Below are 24,065 nucleotides of genomic sequence, written 5' to 3'. Positions count from 1 at the left end.
GATCCGAAGGTACAGCCTACAAAGCATACTACCACCTGCTATCAATGCAAAAAGTCTAAGTAACAATATCCACCCCCTCAGGGCTAGGAAGTAAGATCAGGTGGGTGTCACTGGAATTGGGAGTCTTGTCTTATTCATGAATGGAGTACTTTAGCAGACCTTTCAGTAATCCATTACCGAATATCAATCAGTGATGGTTCTAGGGGCGGGCTAATAGGGCCGTCGACCGAAGCACCGGCCCTTAGAGGGCACCACTGAATCCCCAGAAGAAAAAAAAAAACACCAGAAGAATCAAAATAAAACTGCGCCGGTCGTGTGTGTCCCCCCGCTAGCCGCCACAGGGAGGCTCCGTTTGCCGGGCGCCCGCTGAGATTTGATACCAGCAGGCACCCGGCTTCCTCCCTGCAGCAGCAACCGAAAGCAGGAGCTCACTTCTGAGCTCCAACACCCGGCTCCCGCAGAGAGCACTATGGGAGGGACGTCATCTCTCCCATAGATCCGTGGGGCCGCAGTCGGACCGGACGTCAGTGGACGCAGGAGCGGGGCTTAAGGTAAGTATTGTGTTTGTATTTTAATTGTATTTTTTTTTTCAGAAGTGCTAGCACTGGGGGCACGACTATAGGGGGCACTACTATAGGGGGCACTACTATAGGGGGCATTACTACTGTGGGCACTACTAATGGAGGCATTATTACTGTGGGCACTTCTATAGGTAGCATTACCACTGGGGACACTACTATATGGGGCACTACTACTGGGGGGGATTATTATAGGGGGCATTACTACTGGGGGCATTACCACTGCGGGTACTACTAATGGGGCACTGCATGGGGGGCACCACTACTGGGGCCATTGTGTAAGGGGCACCACTGCTATGGGCATTGTATAAGGGGCTCTACTACTGTGGGCATTGTATTAGGGGCACTACTACTGTAGGCCTTGTCTATAAGGGGCACTAATTTGGGCATTGTGTAAAAGGGGTACTATTGTGTGTCATAACATGAATAAGGGACTACTGTGTGGAATAATTTGAAATGGGGATAATGTATTATAAAGGGAATTACTGTGTGTGGCACAATGTATTATACAGGGCATTACTGCATGTGGCATAATGTGTTAAACAGGTAATGTGTTATAAAGGCCATTACTGCGTGTGGCATAATGTGTTATAAAGGCCAATACTGTGTAAAGGTGCCCACACACATAGCGATAGTTTACACGATCTGGCCGATTCCGACGAATCGTGACGACAGATCGTGTAAAATATGGCCAAATCGTGAGGAAATCGTGAGTCCTAACTCACGATCACGATGCGATGCGCGTCCCCGCTGGTCGCACATCGCATCGTCAGATCTGCCGTGCAGTAGGGCAGATCTGACAATCTGGGACAAAATGCACTGGGGAAAAAAAAAAAAAAAGTTAAGCAGCGCGATAGATCTTATGCTTTTTACTCCTACTAATCGTGTGTAGGAGCTGCCGGGGGAGAGTTCAGGGGAAATCGCACACATCCTGGGATCGTGTGCAGATCGGTATGTGTGTGGGCACCTTAAGACATACTGTGTAAGGCGCTTTACTGCGCATGGCAATTATTCACCATGAGGGGAGAGCTCGGGGAAGCCCAGCACCTTCGTAAGTGCTGGGCACGCCCCACAGTGTGATGAATTGGGGGTGTTCTGCAAGGGCATGCCCCCTTTCCGGAAGCGCGTGTGCTGAAAGCGCGGTCAGAGGATTGCCAATTAAAAAAAGTTATTTCTTTATTTTGGGGGGGGGGGGGGAGGGAGATGGGTGCAACTGGGAAATTTCGCCCTGAGCTCCACAATGTCTAGAACCGGCCCTGATATCAATGTATGGGTAACTGGGGGCAATCCAAATAGGTACAAGTTGGCTTGTGCGAGACGTTCTCACCAGGAACTCGCACTGCAATACAATTTTTTTTTTTTCAGAGGAAAATTGTGTTTTTCTGTGCGCACCCCCCTGAGCAGGAGAAAAGGTAAGGAAAATATTTATTTAAAGGTAAATATGTTGGGACACCGTGCAGAACCCCTTAGACACCCCCAATAATGACTAAATTAGGTATTTGGAAGTTTTCAATTAACTTAATTAGGCCAATAATTACATGTCATTTTAGGGTGTTAAAAAATGGCCTCAAATTACCCCCAAATTAACGTTTTCATTTTTTTAATGAATAATAATTGCTTTTTTTTATAATTTTTCTAAAAAAAAATGTACATTTAAAGTGGCCTCAAATTACCACAAAATCACCTTTTTTCAAATTTTTTCTTTTGCATTTTTCGTTTAATTCGTTTCAGACAGCCTTTTGACTCCTCCAGTACTTTGCTTATGTCCTTTAACAGCCTTCTGTATGATCCTGCTAACAAAGTTATCACTTTTTTGGGTCCAGGATAAGCACTTCTCCCAAGTCATATGCTCTAGAAAATTTGCACACCCTTGCTGTGAGTAGCATGAATAGGCATTTCTAACTAGATCTCGCATTTCTAGCATTCATGCGATGTTTGCAAGTGTTGTAAAACAAACAAGCTTTTGCAAACTCGCACCTAATTGGATTGCCCCCAATAAAGATAGGTATAAAATAAATAAGGTATAAACATTTATATATATTTTGCAAATGTTTTCTGTTTATACTGCTCAATATTTGTCACCTTAAATTAAATTTGCAGAAAATATATAACAAAAAAAATTAACATCAATAACATTACATTACCGCAGAGCTGAAAAGACATCACTACCATCTAGAGCTGTCTCTCTAATGAGGCAACCTGAGACAGCAAAGAAAAATTACGGAACATATTTAAAAAAAAAAAATTAAACAGCTAAAGGTAGCTGCAAAGAGTGCCAGAACCTTTTGGGCGCCACCAATTCCCAACTACTGTGCAGTGTCAGACTGCAGAACAAGAATCATGCCTCAGGACCAGCACCTGGAGGGTTAATTGAATCTTACAGTTCCAGTGGTTACACTGACAAAGCTGCAGGGGCATTCCTTGCTGCTGCTCTGTCACTCTCAGTCTCAATGCCATATGACTGAAGCAGTGACATGTGCACAGTGCAAGCGGCTGCTTCAAATGTGCCTGTGTACTGTATCTCTAAGCGACTGAAAAAAATCATGTACAAAAAGGAGTAATATCGGGAACGCTGTTGGGCATGGGAGGAAAAGGCTGGTGGGCAGGGGAACATGCAAGAAAGATAAGCCGGTGATCAGAAAGGCATGTATGAGAAGAGCTGGTGGGCATATAAACATGAGGAAAAAAAGCTGGTGCACAGAGGGACATGTGAGGAAAGGCTGTTTGGCAAAGCAGCATGTGAGAGAAAAGCTGGTGGACAGTGAGGCATGTGAGAAAAAAAAATGGTGAGCAGGGAGCATGTGAAAGAAAGCTCATGGACAGGGAATTGTGTGAAGGACAAGCCACTTCGCAGAGGGGCATCTGAGAGAAGTGTTGGTGAGCAGTGGAGGATCTGAAGGAAAAGCTAGTGGGTAGGGCAACATGTGAGATAAGAGATAGTGGGCAGAGGGGAATGTGATAGAAAAGCTCATTTGCAGAGGTTCATGTGAAAAAAGCCAGTGTGCGGAGTGACGTGATAGAAAGGCTATTTGGCAGAGATCATGTGAAAGAAAAACTGGCAAGCTAGGGGTATGTGAGGGAAAAGCTGGTGGGCAGGGGTCATGTGAGAGAAAAGATGGTTAGCAGGGCCAGCCAGAAGGTGGTAATTATTAATAATTTAAGTTCACAAAAGTGAATAAGGGGATGGAAAGTGGGTATTGGAGACAAGTGGTGATAGGCTGAAGTTAGGCTGGGTCCTATAGTTCTAGTGAAGGGAAAGCTTAACTTTACAGCATACACTGTCATTCTAGAGAATTGTGTCAGTTTGGGGAAGGCCTTTTCCTACTGTAGTGGTACATGACAATGGCCCTGTGCACAAAGCAAGGTCCACCATGGTGTGGAAGAAGGGGACTGGGCTGTACAGTGAGACCTCTACCCCATCAAGTATCTTTGTGATTAATAAAAATGCCAACTGTGAGCCAAACATAATCTACCAACACCGATGCCTGTGCTCACGAATGCTGTTGTGGTAGAATGATTGTGAATCCCTGCAGCCATGTACCAAAATCTAGAGCAAAGCCTTCCCTGAAGCCTGGAGGCTGTTATAGCAGCAAAGGGTGACCAACTCTGTATTAATTGCCATTGTTTTTTGATGGAGTGCTCAAAAAGCACATTTCGGTGTAATGTTTGGTTTTTCACATATTTTTGTCCTTGTATGTATGTACTGTATGTAAGAAATAATTGAAATGCATTTAATATCACTCAACCAATTTACAATACATATCTATACAGTGCGTAAGTGATTAAAGCAGGGGTTCCCAACCACGGTCCTCAAGGCACACTAATAGTCCAGGTTTTAAGGATAGCCATACTTGAGTGGAGGTGTGTTAATTAGTACCTCAGTTATTTTGATTTAACCATCTGTGCTCAAGCATGGATATCACTAAAACCTGGACTGTTACTGTGCCTTGAGGACCGAGGTTGAGAAACACTGGATTAAACTGTGGAAAGATCAATGGTGCAGGGTGGGCAAACTCACTCATTATCTTTCAGCATAGCGGTGATCTTTGACTGCACCTCCTCCTCATTGACCACCTCAGTGCTCAGTCGCCTGTGTAGAGCTTGCAGACGGAACACAACAGCTCTGTGGTAGCAAACAAACATTACAATTATAATCTTGTTACTATTTAAAAAAGCAATCCTCGCTGACAGTGGAATATAACATACAGTATATACAACATATTACTCCTGTAAGTATGTCCCTGCATATTTATTGTTTATCCAACAAATCAGCAAATATAATTTTTCTAAACTCCTGGAAGGAGAAAACCATAAAAGGCAGGGATACATTCAAATCCAATTTTGGTAAAATCAAGTATTAGTTTTCGATTTCCGAAGCAGTTTCAAAATCAGGAATGTGTTAATGGAATTTACACAGGGAAAACACAAGTCTGAAACTCATAATGAAGGAAACTGCAAGGGGCATGTTTTGCAGTGAATACATTGTAATGAAATAAATTGCAAATGAATGAGCACAGTAATGTATGAGGATCCATGTTGTGTATTTGTGTCCAAAATAGGATAGAGGTTGTTTCAATTGGTGAGAATGTACAAATCAACAACCAATTTCCCCGATTCCTACTAAACAGAATGGGGACTTGTTTCTTGGGCCAAGCTGTGTATAGCTATTAATGTCCTCAAATACATAAAAAAAACAAATATGCCATGTCTAAAAAGAATAACAAAGTGTTTTATTTGATTAAACTTTATTTTACAAATGTGTGTCTGCATATTAATTACTTATTTATATTATCACACTAACGCAATGACGGATGGGACAAGTTTGCAGCCAGGGGTGAGCTGGGGACAGAAGGGAACTCTGCTGCACGGGAGGCAAAGCTTGGGGGGGGGCATGACGTACAAGATCCAACTTTCTAGTATTTGTATAAGGGATCAGGGTTTTAGAGACCTAATCGTCGACCATCCACAAGCGTGGGGACCCCCCATAGTGTCTAATCAGTACAGGAATGGCCTGGCAAAAACCAGCATACCTCCTTCCTGAGGCTACCAGCACTGTGCTGAAATAGCTCCTTCAGATCCCCTTGGCTTGTGAGTTCCAATACTGAACCAGATTGGGTCCCATGAACAGGCAACTTTGTCACTGCAGTGTCCAAATATAATGGACAGTGTTCACCGAGGCTACTGCACATTATACACTATGTAGACAAAAGTGATTGGACATCCCCGCACAAGCGAAATGCATACCATGCATCCCACTGCACGAGTTCCAAATGGTCTCTAATGAACAATTCGTAGGGAGGTCCATGCACTTGCTGTTTTACAGAAACAACAAATGTTTTTATCAGGACGACAATGCCACCTGTCTTGTTTCAAGGGTGACAATGGACTGGTATACAGAAAATACGGTAAACCGGATGGACTGGCCAGCTCAGAGTCCAGATCCTAACCCCATTGAGAGCCAGGTGCGTTTTAAGCTGAATCGACCTTCTTCAATGTCACAGTTAGTCACTGTACCTAAGGTGGAAGGCAAAACATACCGCCTGCTTTTGTTCAGGAACTTGTGGACAGTTTGCCAAGAAGGGTGTCAGCAGTAATCACTGCCCGTGGTGGACCTACAAAGTACTGACGTCAATAGAATCTTGATGATTTATTTGCTGTCAGTGTGCAATCACTTTTATCTACATAGTGTACTAAAAGAGTGAAAAACAAACAACAACCTCCCCCCCCACACACAATTTTCAGATAAACTTTAAGTGTATAAGACAGGCCAGACCCTTGTTCATCACTTTCTGATTTTTTTTATTTAATCTTTTCTTCATTTTTTTTGTAAACAATATAAAAATTAACCTGATAAATCCTCAATTAAAAGACAAAAATAACCCAACCACAACTACAACCAATAAACATCACTAGTTCAGTGTCCCTTTACTGGCGAACCAATAACAAGTAGCATGTGGAAGCAATTTGCACTGTACTGGATCAAGATAGAAGAACAGATTTTGAAGAGTCTTTTATACAATTAAACTTTATTTGAAAATTGTGATTTTTTTTTTTATTAAACTCTATTTTTAAAAGTGGACGAAAAGAAAGTGAGACAGTCACACACTGACAAATTATACATTATCAATGTCCAGAAACCAATTTTTGCATTTTGTGACAATAAAGCATGGATATAATAAAGATTTATCAATTCCACTTTGATTTAACTTTTTTGTTGCATAATATAAAATGAATAACAAAATAACAGTGTAGAGATGGAGGTAGGGGGAGAGGGGGAAAGGAAAAGGAAAAAGGCATACACCTCTGCAAATCAAAACATACAAGGCCTATAGAAAGGAATAAAACACTAGAAACCCACATTCTACAGTAGGGCCAAACAGTAGTATTAGAAGGTACCGGAGACTTCTCTGTGTAAGTAACGGTACCAGGGACCCCATGCGCACTGGCCCAACATCGACCCGCTTGCGAGCGCTCAGCGCTCGCGAGCGGGTCTGAATTAGGCCCTCTGTTTTAGGAAGCAATTCCATTTCACTGGGAACCTCTGCCATGGCAAAGTTTTCATTTTGAGAGTCCAAAGTTTGTTCATTGACTAAGCTCACAGCCCAGGGAGGCCAGAAAGTGCCACAGGGATTTTAAGTACGGGGCTGGTACACTGTTATAGAAAACAATAAAAAACAAAAAGTGACACTTCCACACATCTCATTAGTACTGACCAGCCTGGGGCCCACATGCTCATGGTCTCCATTTATAGTGAGAAACAGCTTTATGCTATCAGGTGTCCGCCTATCCACAGACTGTGCAACCGTCACTCACTGTTCTGACCTGCACCAATTCTGGCATTGTGAAGGATGCGGTCGCCCATGTGGTTTAATACAGCATTGGTCCTACAGCTACTGCAATCTTAATGGCTGCCATGCATGGTCTGCGGCTCATTCTCCTGCTTCTGAATGCTTTTCTCAAGAATCAACTAAGGTGCTTATAATTTAATAATGAAAATAATACTATTAGGGGAAAGGGGGCAATAATATTGTGGCTAGGGATGGCCTGATCCCTAAATCTGCTATTGGATGAGGGGAACATGCTACCTTTTTTTCCCATTATTCTATTCTACTATAAACAGTGATGACCCTATGAGATCAGAACTGGGATTGGGGATCAGAGGTGAGAGTCATTCTGGCATCAGCCATATAGAGATTTTGTGTCTCCATGTTGGACTCCAAGCAATGTAATAATAACCTTCACAATCTCATACACAAGTAACACATGAGAACAGTTCTCTCATTCTGTAATCATTAATTTAATCCATAAATAATATTTTATGCCAAAACGCAAACGTGTACTTAGTTGAAGGTGGTGGTAGTTATAGGGAATGCAGTCAAATGGTCAACAATGACAATGTTTACATTCATAATACCGACAGTTATGATGTCGACATTGTTAAAATATAGACAGGCAATGTGTCAACTTTCTGTCAATGCCGACAGGTGAAATGTCTACATTGTAAGAATGCAGTTAGGGTTAGGCTGTGACATTCTACCATGTCAACAGTTTATCACTGTCTACATACCGAATGACTGTCTACTTGACGAATGTCGACATGGTCAACGTCAAAATTATAACGTATGACATTACGCATATCGACATATCATACCCAACCCAGTTACAGGGTAGGAGGCTGAACTTTTGCACAGTCCTCCTGTAAATACTGTTCCACCTCTCTGTACTGTACATTATGGGACGTGTTCAGTGTGCAGAGCTGGCTCCAGAGTGAGGACCGCCGGGGTATCACAGAGATATAAGACCAAGGTGTATTGCCAAGTGCACCTGACCAACACAGTGATTCCAATGGAAGACAACAAACAACATTAACCTGACTTTTTCAAATCTAAAAAGATAATATCCTGTATTTAAAAGCATAATATATATTAATAAAGTTAATAAAGTAAAAAAATATGTATTACTGGTAGGAAACAGACATACCAGCTCTGTAACAAGACTTCAAACCCACATTTATCCACCACATCCCATTATTGTAATGGATTTTGTATAAGATGTTTAATACTGTATGTACAATGGTGTCAATACATTTATGTATTTATTCTACTGTATATTGTTGAACTTCTCTTTATGTTCCTATGTTTTAGTTTTTTTTCTAAAATGCAAATACAATACACAAATGTATAAATTAGAACATTTAGAAGCTGGTGACATTTTAAAATCAGCATGACGTGTATTCCTGATGTATTAGATGAGCACACATTCACTCATATAAACAGAGAGATACGCCTGCAGGTTCACTGTATGAGGGTTCTGCAGTCACTGAGAACTACTGAGCTGTACTGTATACTATACAGCTATAAAATATGTAACATTACACAGTGTGCTGATAAAGCAGAGTGGCATAATATTGTCTAGTATAAATGTTACCTACAACTCCCAGTGACTTGTGCTAATCTTACTTTGCATTGTACTCGGCTATAGGTCTTACCTCAGACTGTTATCTTTCCAAACGTTAGCGCAGAAGATGCGGAGATGTGGAAACAAGACACTAATGATGTGTTACTACTGAGCACCGTAGGGAGATGCTGCATCACCTGTACCATCTGCTTGGCACTGAGGAACCATGACTACAACAAATGCCCAGTATAATAAACATTTGCTTTGTTTCTATCTATGGACTGGGAGGAACCGTCAGCTATACACAGAGGAGTCAATTATTTTGTAGTCAATCAATATTCAGCCTAATAAATCACTTTGTGACTCACGCATCAAGGGTGTCATTGGTTCCTAGAGCACCGATAGGTTGTATTCTCATGAAAATTGGGTCAGCCCACAAAATGGCTGCCTCTATAAAGTGCAAGTGACGGGTAGAGTATTATCAACGGCAGTGGTCGAAGTGGGAATTTTGAAGTGGGGGTATGGAAATGTATTTAGTGTGTGCGTCGAAGGTGCTTAAAAAAGGGTGTGACCACATGTCACAAGGGTGTGGCTATGTGTTATGAGGGGTGTGGCATGCAACTATCTCTCACCCTTTGCTCCTCTTACTACCTCCTTTCCCAAACCAGTATGATGAGAGCAATCTACAGTATCCTAACGAGGACTGGTAGACCCAGAGCTACAGAAAGGAAGATCCAGAAATGCAAAACGGTGCAGGTTATAATCCTATACGTGCTATGGGATGTAGTTATGTGCCTGTCTCAATCCCGACACCACAATCCCGGCAGGGGATTTAACATAGGCATCAAAATACTGATGCCTCCCCACGCTGGGACTCCGGACCAATAGTCCAGCGCCGGAGGTAAGTATCGATGTAGCCAGGGATGGGGGGGTTAGGTTAAGGGACCTCCCCGGGAGGACTAAGGGTTAGGCACCCCCCCCCCCGAGAATGGTTAGGCTAGGAGAAGGGGGGTTAGGTTTAGGCACTAGGGGGGGGACTTAGGGTTAGGCACCCCCTCGGGGAGGGTTAGGATAGGAGAAGGGTGGGTTAGGTTTAGGCACTAGGGGGGGAGGTTAGGGACCCCCTGGAGGGTTAGGCTGCGGGGAGGGGGGGTTAGGTTTAGGCACTAACGGGGGGAGGATAGGGTTAGGCACTATGGGGGAGGTTAGGGTTAGGCACCCCTAAAGGAGGGTTAGGGTTGGGGGGAGAGAAGAGGGTTAGATTACTTACCTGCGCTGTCGGGATTTCCTCCGCGTCTGGCTAGCGCTGTCGGGAATTGAACCGCCGGCATTTCAATGCCATTCCACCTGTTACACCCTCAGCATGAGATTGAGAGTGTGAGGTGCTTGGGAGAACAGTTACCTAGAGGTCTCTGGGAGGAGTCCGCATAGTCTCCGCTGTTAGGTGCCCCGGGATGTGGCTAAGGCAGGCTCCCGGTCCGTCACCCACCTATAAGCTGTGGTCCAGGCAGAGCCATTAAGGGGGGGACGGAAGTAACCCCGCCCCCCCTCCTCACTAGCAGCCCCCTGGACCTGTAGGACATTTTCTGTTGTTACTATAATCAAGCAGCTGCATTGCTGCCATCATGGGGCCAGTCACAGCACTGCTGCAGTGTGCTGCCGAGCTTTACTCTTATGTGAGATGCCTGCACAGTGAGGAAGTCTTTACTCTCTCCCCTCCTGGCCAAGACTCCACCCCTTTCCCCACGAAGCCCCACCCCTTTCCCCACGAAGCCCCGTCCTTTTTATTCACGAAGCTATGTCTGGAGTTTTTTTTTCTAGTCTCCAGTCTCTCTCTCCACCCAGACCTCCTCTCCGTCAAGGCTAGATCCTCAGCCTGGCAAGGCAGAAGACACGGGTAAAGTGAAGGGAAAGATTGCAGCAGGTCAGTGAGAGGAAGGAGCAGAGCTTTGGAGGGAGGGGGAGATCAGCATGCACACCAAGCCGTGCTGTCACAGTCACTGGGGCAAGCAAAAAAAAAATAGTCTCAACAGGTTCCCCAGTACCTACCCGCCACACCGAACACAAGTTCCTGTTGCACTTTCAACTGGAGTCGAACTGTCTGTCAGAGAGGGACCACGGAGCCTCCCCAGTCACTCTGGCTGCTGCAGGTGCATGAATGCAGGGAGGAGGTGACCGGCCCCTAGCTGCTCTGGGAGGAGGGAGGGAACAATGCTGCTGCTCTCTGGCCCATAGACAGTGTCAGGGTAGCGGACTGAGGTCACGCCTCCGCACTCAGCTCAGCCGCCCATGGAATAAAAAAAAATGTTCAGTGCTTGAAGTGGCGGCATACCATACCGTTGTATACCGTCACACTTCGAGCACTGATCAACGGTAATTATAAGTAACCAGACAGCTACAGTATATATCATGCCCAGCGTCCTGCTTTATACGATCTGTGGCTGATGCATATATTGAGTCATTTGCTTACATGTTATTGGTTTGTTGTTCTGTAAGAATATCCATTTCCACACTCGATTTTTGTTCCTCTAACGACTCTATTCTCTGATGACATGCCCTCAGTTCTTCCCTGAAACAAAAGATCAACAATTTATTTTAAGACATGTGCATTTTAGGTCTGCTGTCAGGATCCAGATTTATTTCCCGCATTGTTCAATTCATCTTTAATTGTTGTAACCTGGAAGAAGAAATCTATCTTGGTATTATTGCTGCAATGACTGTATAAATGGCACTGATGTATGACCACAGATTCATGCACATATGGGTGTGTTACATCAGATTTTGAAGGTGAGTCAACATTAAATTTTTCAGCAATTTGTGCTACTGTAGCTCTTCTGAGGGATAGAACCAGACAGGCTAGCCTTCACTCACCACATGCAACAATGATCCTTAGACACCCATGACCCTGTTACCGGTTCATCGGTTGTCTGGCTTGGGCCCCTTTGGTAGGTACGAAACACAGCATACCGGAAATACCCCACAAGACTTGCCGTTTTGTATATGCTCTTACCCAGTCATCTAGCCATCACAATTTGGCCCTTATCGCCCTTATCAAGGTTGCTTAGATCCTTACACTTGGCTAGTTTTTCTGCTTCCAGCACAGCAACTTCAAGAACTGAGTGTTCACTTGGTGCCTAATATATCCCACCCCTTGACAGGTGCCATTGTAACAAGATAAGCAAAGTTATTCACTTAACCTCTTAGTGGTTTTAAAGTTATGGCTGATGGGTGTACCGTGTATATATAACATTATGGCCTACAGCAGGTTAATGTGCCCTACCACACTGCAAACATTGATCAGGAATGGTCTGAGAAATGTGACAAAGTTGAAGCTGTTGATTTGGTTTCTAAATTCCCCAGATCTCAATCCAATCGAGCATCTGTGGGATGTGCTGGAAAAACTAGTCCAAGCCATGGAGACCCCACCTCGTAACTTACAGTACTTACAGGATCTGCTGCTAACGTCTTGGTGCCAGATACCACAGGGCACTTTCAGAGGTCTTGTGGTGTCCATGCTTCAATGGATCAGAGCTGTTTATATATGTTTGTATGTATATATAAAATGAATTACCCCCCAATAAACAACTACAATAGTGCCGCCAGGATGCGGTCACTATCCCAAAGGTGGGGATTCCGGTGGTCAGAATGCCAGCCGGGATCCAGAGTGCCAGCATCCCATACCCATCTCAGTGCCCCCAATGAACACTATGGGACTTTTACAAAACCTAGTGAACAGGGGAAAGCTGCTGCACGACCTATAGCAACCAATAATTATAGTGTGCATGTAAATTCAGTCCTTGGATCTGATGGCTGTGCAATAACTGAGAGATTCCATAATAAAAATGTACCCATCATTCGCTCAATAGGACCCAGTATACACTGAGGCCCTGATTCAGAGCCGGACGCTCCGACCAGGGCGCTCGCTCTGAATCAGGGCCGTCCTAGTTACATTTGGAGCAATGGGCAGCACAGATGGTGTAATGGTTAGCATTACTGCCTCACAGCACTGAGGTCGTGAGTTTGATTCCCACCACGGCCCTAACTGTGTGGAGTTCCTTCTTCCTGTGCCTGCGTGAGTTTCCTCCCATAATATTCTGTCAGGATAATTGGCTCTCACAAAATTAACCCTAGTGTGTATGTGTGTGAGCATGTGGTAGGGAATATAGATTGTAAGCTCCACTGGGGCAGGGACTGATGTGAATGGACAAATATTCACTGTATAGCGCTGCAGAATATGAGTGCGCTATATAAATAACTGGTGATAAATAAATGTGAATGATTAACAAATAGTGAGTCCAAGTAACCAGCATTAGAAGTGTAACTAATGAAATCAATCCGCCAATTCCAGCAATCATAAACTTACTTCTTTTCACTCCTTTCAGGCGCATGTCCCAACAGTTTCCGATCTCAGAAATATCCTGCAGATGATTTATTGGTATTGGATGACAGCAGAGGCATATAGAGGAGGGGGACGAGTACTACTTGCCCATGATGGTTGGAGGGGCCCAGATCAGTGACCTCTTCCACTGCTCTGCCCACTAATACTGGCTGCGCCTATATATAAGCCCAGCCACAGCAACACAACCAGCAGAGATGTGCGGCTGCCCTGCTATACAGGCATGGCCAACAGTAGTGGGCAGAGAGGAGAAGTATTACAGGTGCCCCAGGAGCCGCCCCCCTGTGCTGAGCGTGCGGATAGCAGTTTATTACTTTTTTGGGGGAGTAGTGGATATTTATCCCCCTCCCCACTACCCGAACCCATCAGAACTCTCAACAGCCCTGGATGACACAATATTACTCCTGATACCAGTGGGGAAGTATTATTTCTATATTATTCCAAAAATAATCATACCTGATTTTCAGTATCATAAATTCTTTCTCTTGCTGAAAATTGTCCAACTGGTTTAGTTTTTTATGTAGTTGGAAAGTCTGAACTTTATCGACATGCCTCGTGCCTTTAATTAGTTCATTCTCATCTTGGTACTGTTCATTAGACCTAAAAGGAAAAATATATGGTAGCTAAGGAAAATTTTGTAGTTAAATGTTATGTATGCACATGTATGCTATATGTATCTCAAACTAACCCATCATTTTTTACATTGTTCCACTGGGGAAGAATACAGTATCTTTTTGCTACCATAGTCATATAAAATGTCTTTTCTGTATGGGCATTATACAGTAGGAGGAAACTGCACAGCTCATCACTAATTTATCCCCCAACTTATACAAAATAAGTGTAACTGTTCTATGATAATCATTTGGGTAATGGCAATCCAAAAGGTGGTTTGTGGCCCAGATCACACCATCATACCTCAATTCTATTTAAGTGATAGGCAGGTTTAAGAAAGACTGACGTGATCATGTAATGGCACTCAATCTCGTAAAGGAAAAAATAGAAAGGCTGGAATGTTATATAAGTTCTGATCTGGCAAAAGTCCAGATTTATCAATGATTTTGCCACGGGATTTAAAGTGGGAATTACTATTTTTTTTTTTTTTTTAAGACTGCTGGAGGGCTGTGAGGCATACGTACATGATACAAAATCTCTACACCAGGTGTATTCAACCTGTGGCCCTACAGCTGCTGGGGAACTACACATCCCATCATGCGCTGCCACAATTTTACTATCAGGTCATGCTAAAACTGTGACAGGGTATTCTGGGATTAGTAGTTCCACAGAAGCTGAAGGGCCGCAGTTGAATACTCCTGCTCTACACAGTAGTGGATTTGATTGTCAGATGAGAGAGATCTCTCCTAGGTAAGCTTTATATACACCTCCCAGCTCTCCTGATATGCCAGATGGCCTCCCTAGGAGAGAGAAAAAACAGCACTCTCTAATACCCCTTTTCCACCTAAATTCCGGGTCTGACCCGGAGTTGGAACAAAGTTCCTATATGACGTCATCTCCAAGCGCCACTGAAGCCGGACCAATCGGCCGGCTAGCAGCGCACTCCAGGTCAGCATGACCTGGAGTGCGCTGTTCTCACAGCAGGGTTTCACAGGCTACGCCCGTGTTAAACCCTGCTAGTTACCTGGGTTGGATTGCCGGGTCACTCGACCCGGCGATCCAACTCCCTGCCCTTTTACACCAGGGAGCTGCCCTTGTTAACCCTTCAAAAACCCGGGTTTTAGCTCCGGTGTAAAAGGAGAAATATCCAAAAAGGATGGTATAATACCGCCTGTTGTCCAATTCCTGCTCCTTACTCCACCATCTACGCGTTTCGGACTGATTGTCCTTCCTCAGGATGTGGAGCTGAAACCCAGGAAGGGCTTAATATACCCCTCCTCTAAATAAATCCTTTTTGGATATTTCTCTAAATGGTTTTTTCCTCCATGTGTCATCTAGTTGGATTACCTTCTCTGATTATTCCCGGGCTATCAGAGAGGTTTTAAAACCATATTGTGAATATCCTATTGCCACCTATAGTTCCCAATACTGCTACATGTGTTTTTTATGTGATGTGATTATTTTTGGTTTTTTTATGGTTCCGATTTGGAATAAAGAATTGTTTTAAGAAAATAGACATTTTTTTACATCAATTGGATATATAAGGGGAGTCGTAACAAGAAACCTTTATACGTATGAACCAAGGTGGATTTATGGTGAGTGTCTGTTGATAGACCCTTAAGAAGTGTGATAGGTTGAAAGAAAAAGGAGGTGTTAAAGAAACCTTTCAGTGAACGGTATTAGAGTGCCAGTGGTGAGTTCTATCCAGTATATGGTTCCATATCTTGAAATGAAACAGTGGTGAAGACACTCTGTGAGATGAAGATGGATACTCTGTAGACCTCTCCATACAGACTGCGCCAGTGACACTATCTTGTTGTTTTGTAAGTGGTAGAAGTTGCACATATGGATATGTAGGCCTCTAGTATGTAATATGCAGACCCTCCAACATGCCCCCTCCCATGAGGCACAAAATGCTCTGCTCCTGGACTTCCCACCTGATTTATGATTGCAGCCACTTATGTTGAAGCTCCCTTCTCATCAATTAACTAGTTCAACACAGGTGGCTGCAATCATAAATCAGGTGGGAAGTCCAGGAGCAGAGCATTTTGTACCTGATGGAACGGGTCATGTTGGAGGGTCTGTAATATGTGGTGGTGCAACTCATTCATTTAAATAACTTGGTATCATTTGTGAAAACTGTAGAGATTTCCAAACTTTTTTTTAGCAGGTTTTAAACAAAAATATTTTATACCTAAAAATCAGGGGACTCCACAGCCAGGCTATGGGTTGTTAACCTCTGACCTAGAGCAATCAATCAGATGTTTAAATTCATTGTCTAAATCAGAAGTTCCCAAACTTCGCCATTACAGTCCAGGTTTTAAGGATATCCATGCTTGAGTCCTGATGGTTAAGTCAAATTGACTGAGGTACTAATTAAGTCACCTGTGCTCAAACATGGATATCCTTAAACCGTGGACTGTAACTGTTGGAGTTTGGGAACATCTGGTGTAAACACTGCTAAAAGAGAGGCTGCAATAGATTACAGCACATATTTACGGAGTACCAGCTTTCATAAATGTCCCCCAGTATGTACAAAGTCTGCACAGTAAGTACATTGAATAAACTTCTGTAAAGTTGCACTCAGATGTCTTACCTTGGCTTTTGGAAATGTTATTTTTATTTTGTATTGTTTTTCCCCATCAAATGCACCTATTATTGAACTTATCCTGTTTCTATGTCAGTTGTAAATCTGATTGAGTGTAGCCTGTCTCAATGAAACAGCTCAAATTGCTCATTTGCTAGATTTTTCCTTAAAATAAATAAATACACATCCCAGCGCACAGAGCAGGCAATAGAAAAGATTCAAAACCACCTCACTTCTGCGTAATGCTCTGAAGGATGCATAAAAATAGCATATAGCACACATCAAATGGTTATTGTTTCCCATCTATATTTCTGTATGCACCATAAAGCTCTGATACAATCACAGCAATCAGAGCCCATTCCTCAAACACACGAGAGGAAGAGATTGTGCACAAGGAATATGTCAGGCACTGGGCTTACCAGTTACTATCAGTATCAAGACTGTCACTTGTTTCATCAGGGGCATCTTCATACTGGAGTTTTTCTATCGTGTCTCCAAGAGGAAATTCATCATCTTCAAGAATAAAACAAACAATAGGACACTCTAGTAAACAGATAATTATAAGATGCACAGGTTAAGGCAGAAGAAGACACAAAGTTAACTTTTACTGTATGGTAATGTTAAGGCGATATACTAGAAATACAAACGAGAGCACAATTACGACATTGCAATCGTGCTCTCATTTGTATATCTAGTGATGTGCCTAGACTGAACGTTCACTCGTTCAGTCCAGGCACATCCCTCATCCCCGCACATGCTGAACCATCATGTACAGGCGATGTCGGAATCGACCAGCGGGCACGCGCATCGCTGGCCGCTTCCGACCAAAACATGCGTGACTTGCAAGCGATGTCGTTATTGTGCAATCGCTTGGTAAAATCGCTAAGTGGATACCCCCCTCTCGGCTGGGTACACACCTAAAGATTTTCTGTCCAACTAGTTGATTGGTTGGAATGAAAATTTGGTAAGGTATGAAAGCAAATGACTATCAGCAATTTGCTCCCAAACGCCGGAAAATAGACAAAAATTGTTATTTGAACAAATTGTTTGAACGACCATTTTCATCTGTTTTCTGGCATTTAGGAGCAAATTGCTGATCATCAGTTACTCCCATACCTTACCAGATTTTCATTTCAACCAATCAACTAGTTGGATGGTTGGACAGAAAGTCTTTAGGCGTGTACTTTGCCTAACTCCTCTTAGCTTAAAATAAACCTGCTGCCTACAAACATTGGGGCTAAATCATTATCATTGTTAAACTCATCCAGGTCTAATCCTAACCCAGCCCTCAAGGCTCCCCAACAGTTCAGGTTTTAGAGATATCCATGGTTGAACACAGGTGGTTAAATCAAATTGACTGAGGTATTAAGTAATCTGTGATCAAGCATGGGTATCTTTAAACTCGGACTGTGAGAGCTATTTCACACATGCCGGTTTTGACCGGGCGGCAAAAAGAAGCCCGGTATTTAACCGTCCGTGAAATATAGTACTGCAGGGAAAGGACAGGCTCCTTTTACACGGCATGGTCGCCGTGATATAGCCGGAAAAATATGAGATATGGTAAGAACTTACCCTTGTTATCTCTATTTCTACAAAGTCCATAGGGTTCCACAGGATACCTTGGGGTATAGGTGTGACGTCAGTCGCAGGGCACCAAAGAGTTAAGCTTTCAGCCTCCCAGGATGCACTAGGTCCCCCTCCTATACCCCGCCCCCGGGCCAAGGCACCTCAGTTAGTTACCAAGCCATAGGCCGGAGGAGGAGAAGGAAGAGAGAGAACAAAGATCTGGACACATACAAGAATCACATTCTCACCAGAGGGAGACGGAAAACCGGTGACCAGAGCAAAGCCCATCTGCAGCACAGGTGCGACAGGGCGGGAGTCCTGTGGAACCCTATGGACTTTGTAGAAATAGAGATAACAAGGGTAAGTTCTTACCATATCTCATATTTTCTACTTCAGGGTCCATAGGGTATCCACAGGATACCTTGGGGATGTCCCAAAGCAGTATCCTTTAAGGGTGGGGACGCTCCTGTGCAGAAAGGAGAATCCGCCGCCCGAAGGAAGCATCCTGAGAGGCGAAGGTGTCAAACCTGTAATACCTCACGAAGGTATGGACAGAAGACCACGTAACAGCCTTGCAGATCTGAACTGCCGAGGCACCACGTCGAGCTGCCCACGAAGGACCCACAGACCTAGTGGAATGAGCCTTCAGAGAAGGAGGGACCGGTAGGCCTTCATGAAGATAAGCTTCAGAAATAGCCATACGGATCCAGGCTGCCAAAGTTTGCTTTGAAGCAGGCCAACCCTTTTTACGGAAGCCATAGAGGACAAACAAAGCGTCCGACTTCCTAAACGAAGAAGTGCGGTCAACATAAGTCCTTAAGGCCCGCACAACATCCAAAGAGGCCTCACCCACGGAAAGACCCGGTGAGTTAAAGGCCGGAACAACTATTTCCTCGTTAACATGAAACTGGGAAACAACTTTGGGAAGAAACTCGGGCCGAGTGCGGAGCACTGCCCTGTTCCCATAAAAAACCAAGAAAGGGGGTCTACAAGAAAGAGCCCCTAACTCAGAAACACGTCTGGCCGAAGCAATGGCCAGAAGGAAAACAGTCTTAGCTGTTAGCCATTTAAGATCCACTGAGCCCAGTGGTTCAAACGGCGGTCCTTGGAGAGCCCTCAGGACCACAGCCAAATCCCAAGGCGCCACAGGTGGAACAAAGGGCGGCTGAATGCGGAGAACACCCTGCATAAAGGTGCGCACATCCGGGATTGTAGCAATCCTACGGTGAAACCAGACAGATAGGGCCGAAACCTGTACCTTCAAAGAAGCAAGGCGAAGCCCATGATCTAGTCCCGCTTGCAGGAAGGCGAGAATCCGAGACAGACGAAACTCCCGCGGTGCATAACCTCTCGGTCGACACCACTGGAAGAACGTATGCCACACGCGATGGTATATCCTCGCGGAAGACGGTTTCCGAGCTCGTAACATGGTACGCACCACAGAGCTGGAAAACCCCCGGGACCTCAGCATGGCCGTCTCAACAGCCACGCCGTCAAAGACAGCCGAGTCAGGTCCGGGTGAAGGCAAGGACCCTGAGACAGAAGGTCCGGTCGTAGCGGCAACCGCAGAGGACTGTCCACGGACAGACCCTGAAGGTCTGAGAACCAGTGCCGTCTGGGCCACGCGGGAGCTATCAACAGGAGCGTCCCTCCTTCCTGTTTGAATTTCCGGATTACCCGTGGAAGAAGGGAGACCGGAGGGAACAGGTATGCGAACCGGAACGTCCACCGGACGGACAGAGCATCCACCAGAGACGCCCCTTCGTCTCTTGTGCGAGACCCGTACACCGGCAACTTGTTGTTGTGCCGGGACGCCATGAGGTCGATTTCTGGAAGACCCCACCTGTCCACCAGTAGTTGAAAAACGTCCGGGTGCAGGGACCATTCCCCCGGATGAACGTCCTGGCGACTTAGAAAGTCCGCCTCCCAATTTAGCACTCCCGGGATGAAGACCGCTGATATGGCCGGAAGATTGCGCTCCGCCCAAACCAGGATCCGAGAGACCTCTACGAGAGCCGCCCGACTGCGAGTTCCTCCTTGCCTGTTTATGTAGGCCACGGTGGTAGCGTTGTCCGACTGGACCTGCACCGGGCGACCCTGGAGAAACCGCTGTGCCTGCTGGAGAGCATTGAAGACTGCACGGAGTTCCAAGATATTTATTGGAAGCTCCGCTTCTGTCGGCGTCCACCTGCCCTGGAACAAGTGTGGACCCGAAACTGCTCCCCAGCCCCGAAGACTGGCGTCCGTTGTCAACAGGACCCAATTTGGAACCCAGAACGGACGTCCCTTGTTGAGGTGGGTCGTCTGTAACCACCACGCAAGGGACAGGCGAACCTCCTGGGTGAGCACAATCGTCTGGGACTTCAGAGACTGAGTCAGCCCGTTCCACTTGGACAGGATCAGGTGCTGCAGAAGTCTGGAGTGAAACGGGGGCGTATTCCACCATGTCGAACACCGACACCATGGAGCCCAGTAACCTCATCGCCGAGTGTAAGGACACCCGGCGGCTGTGCAGGCAACTGCGCACCCTTGACTGTAAAGCAGAGATCTTGTCCTCCGTCATGAAGATCCTTTGCTGTCCCGAGTCCAATAAGGCTCCAAGATGCAGAATCCTCCGAGACGGGATTAGAGTGGACTTCTGCCAGTTGATTAGCCAGCCGTGCCGTTGCAGCAGTGCAATGGTCAGGTCCAAGTGGCGTAACAGGAGCTCTGGAGATCCTGCCACCAATAACAGGTCGTCCAAATACGGCAACATGCGGACTCCCTGCAGCCGCAGAGAAGCCGCCATGACCGCCATCACCTTGGTGAAAACACATGGTGCTGTTGCCAGGCCAAAAGGTAACGCCCGAAACTGGAAGTGGTCGCTGCGGATTGCAAACCTGAGGAACTGTTGATGGCGCAAAAGAATAGGGACATGCAGGTAAGCGTCCTGTATGTCCAATGACACCAAGTAGTCCCCAGGTTCCAGCGCCAGAATGATGGACCGTAGGGTCTCCATCCGAAACTTCGGGACCCGCAAAGACTTGTTGAGTGCTTTGAGGTTGAGATTCGGATGATATGACCCATTGGGTTTCTGTACCAAAAATAGATTTGAATAGAAACCCTGGCCCCTCTGGGAGAATGGAACAGCCACTATAACTCCAGCCTGGAGCATAGTGTGCAATACCTTCCGCAGCTCCGTAGCCTTGTTCCGGTCTGATGGGAGACCCGTGGTGAAGAAGCGAGCCGGGGGTCTGTGCCGGAAGGAGAGGGCGTATCCGTGGGAAACCCCCTCCAGAACCCAAGTGTCTGTCGTAGTGGTCGACCAACACTGGGCGAACTGTAGCAGGCGGCCTCCCACCCTGGGATCCCCCAAAGGGAGGCCCGGACCGTCAGGCCGCAGGCTTGTCATCTGGCTTGGGGGCCGGACGTCTGGTACTCCATGCCTGCTTCCGGGGCTTGACCGATTTCTTAGGGCCAGCCTGTCGAGGAAACGACTGTGGTTTGGGCCTGCCCTGGGCCCTAGATGACCGAAAGGACGATGGTCCCGAACCAGAAGGAGCAGCGGCCGACGGGAGACAAGCAGATTTGGCTGCCGCCAGCGTGGCCACAATCTTATCCAGATCCGGACCGAAGAGAACTTCTCCGGTAAACGGCAACGCTTCCAGACCTTTCTTGGATCTGCGTCCGCCTTCCAGGATCGCAGCCACAAGGTGCGACGAGCAGCTACCGCTGCTGAAGAAATTCTAGACACCAGAGTACTAATGTCTAGAGCCGCCTCGTTGATGTAGGTGGCCGAATCACGGAGATTGCCAATCAACTCCGCCTGTTCGGCCGGACAGTCGGATTCAAAAGAAGCCTCTAATGAATCCGCCCAGCGCTCCATCGCTCTGGCAACCCAGCAAATGGCCATAGCCGGCCGTGCTGCCCCCCCTGCAAGGGAATAAGCGGACTTCAGGCAGATTTCTACCTTGCGGTCCGTAGCATCCTTAAGGGAGGACATGGATGGCATCGGCAATGTGGCACTACGGACAAGACGGGTCACGTGAGAATCCACCTGTGGAGGGGATTCCCACTTAGCAAAATAATTATCCGCGAACGGATAAGCCACCGCCAGGCGTCTCTGCGGCTGGTATCTTTTGCCAGGTTGTTTCCACGCCTCCTCTAAATGGTCCACCAACTGACCCGAAAGAGGAAAGACTGTGGCATCGCCCTTCACATCTTTGAAAAAGGCATACTTAGATTTAGCCGCTGGGGGAACTTCGTCCTCAATCACCAAGGCTGTGCGGACCGCCCGAATAAGTCCAGGAATATATACTTTGGACTTAGCATCAGCGCCCTTAGTATGGAGAGGTTCCTGATCGTAAGGATCCAGAATCTCCCCATCATCAGACGTCCCTTCGTCATCCTCATAAGGAGCGGACAGAGACGCCACCGGCCTTTTATGAGGCCGCATCACAGACTCCCCTTGCAACACATCCGACAAGTGCTGTACAGAACTCGTCAGGGAGTTAACCCACGCTGGCTCCTGAGAACCCGGGAGCGGGGAAATAGGGAGACTGTGGGGTACCACCAATTGTCGTGGGAACCCCTGCATGGGTGACGACACCACAGACTGCTGGGACAAACCCATCGGAGTAAACGCGGGCTGCGGAGCTAACTGGCCCACTAAAGCTGTTAACGCCTGAGCGAAACAAGCCCAGGGCGGCTCCTGTACCGGTGCTGTAACCGTAATAGGCCGCGCCATGGACAAACACTGCCGGCAAAGGCCCTCCGCGCTACCCTCCCCCTCCGCTAACGGTACTTTGCACGTGGTACACTGTAGCCGGAGGGGAAAATCACTTTCAGACATGATGGCACCACGTATGTGACCTCTCTCACCAATTAAGTATTAAATAGGCGAGAGACCACCCTGCAGCACCGCACCGCAAGGGCTTTAGCAGAAGAACAGGGACAGTAATAAAGCTGACAGTTTAGAGAAGAAAAGTTACAGGCAGCGCTAGCACAGTCACATACAATGCAGAGAAATAACAATTCCTGCACTAACAGCGCTGATTACTCAACTACACAGACACAGGGCCTGGTAGGACACAGCGCTGCATACACAGACCTGAGCCACAGCGGAGGAGAGGTATGCGGGGGGACCCAGACCACGATGCTTCCGTCCAGCGCTTCCAGCAGCGTTCACCATGCGTTCTGGAGAAGATGGCCGCCGAGGAGCAGAGAGGAGGCTGGCCTGGGGGAGGAGCGCTGCCACAGGACCAGTCGGCAGCATGCAGAGAGGGCTGTGTGCAGCGGGGGAGGCGCCGGCTGTGAGACAGGGAAGGCGCGCTCCCCTGGCATGCATTTAACCCCTGGGACGCCGCAGCGCTACCGCTCTGCTGCGGTCCGCTGTCCCAGGGGGTAGTGGAAGCGCAGGTTGGTCGCCTGGCTCCACGCTGCAGCCAGTCCCCAGGGAGCCCCCTGCCTGGGGACTTAGGACCATGTGATCAGCGGGGACCCACCGCGGGACCCCGCTGCTTACCTCTGTCCCCCTTGAATCCGGCCATGGTCCGGAGCATCTGGGGTCACCGCTAGCTGTGACCCCAGACGCCCACCAGCATCCCCGGATCAGTACCGGCGTTCTGGTACCGGCGGGGTGTAGGGAAGACAGCATGGACGTCAGGACTGACTGTCCATGCTGTTCATCCAGATGTGCAGCCACAGCTGCATGAAGAAAAAGCTTCAGGAGCTCTTCTAGCCCCCACTCCAACAGGTGCACCCGACTCCGGCCGGGCACCAAACTAAACTGAGGTGCCTTGGCCCGGGGGCGGGGTATAGGAGGGGGACCTAGTGCATCCTGGGAGGCTGAAAGCTTAACTCTTTGGTGCCCTGCGACTGACGTCACACCTATACCCCAAGGTATCCTGTGGAACCCTATGGACCCTGAAGTAGAAAAATTACTATGCAG

The 24,065-nt window shown here is 46.6% G+C and overlaps 1 protein-coding gene across 4 annotated transcripts in view; it reads right to left on the bottom strand.

Annotated features, from left to right (window-relative positions):
* Positions 1–24,065, bottom strand: part of CFAP74 (cilia and flagella associated protein 74) — a 279,555-nt gene that overhangs the window by 244,969 nt on the left and 10,521 nt on the right. For all 4 annotated transcript variants that reach the window (XM_088468211.1, XM_088468207.1, XM_088468206.1 and 1 more), the window contains exons 3-6: positions 16,990–17,083; positions 13,828–13,971; positions 11,446–11,544; positions 4,597–4,701 (exon numbers count right to left, since the gene is read on the bottom strand). In XM_088468211.1, the coding sequence (XP_088324337.1) occupies positions 4,597–4,701; positions 11,446–11,544; positions 13,828–13,971; positions 16,990–17,083 (442 nt within the window). The remainder of the gene's footprint in view (positions 1–4,596; positions 4,702–11,445; positions 11,545–13,827; positions 13,972–16,989; positions 17,084–24,065) is intronic.

The sequence above is a fragment of the Taudactylus pleione genome, unplaced genomic scaffold (assembly GCF_031769625.1).
Source record: "Taudactylus pleione unplaced genomic scaffold, aTauple2 ptg000082l, whole genome shotgun sequence".
In the NCBI taxonomy this organism is placed as follows: Eukaryota; Metazoa; Chordata; class Amphibia; order Anura; family Myobatrachidae; genus Taudactylus; species Taudactylus pleione.
Note: the sequence above shows the minus strand (reverse complement) of the source record. Positions and strands in the feature narration are given on the sequence as shown.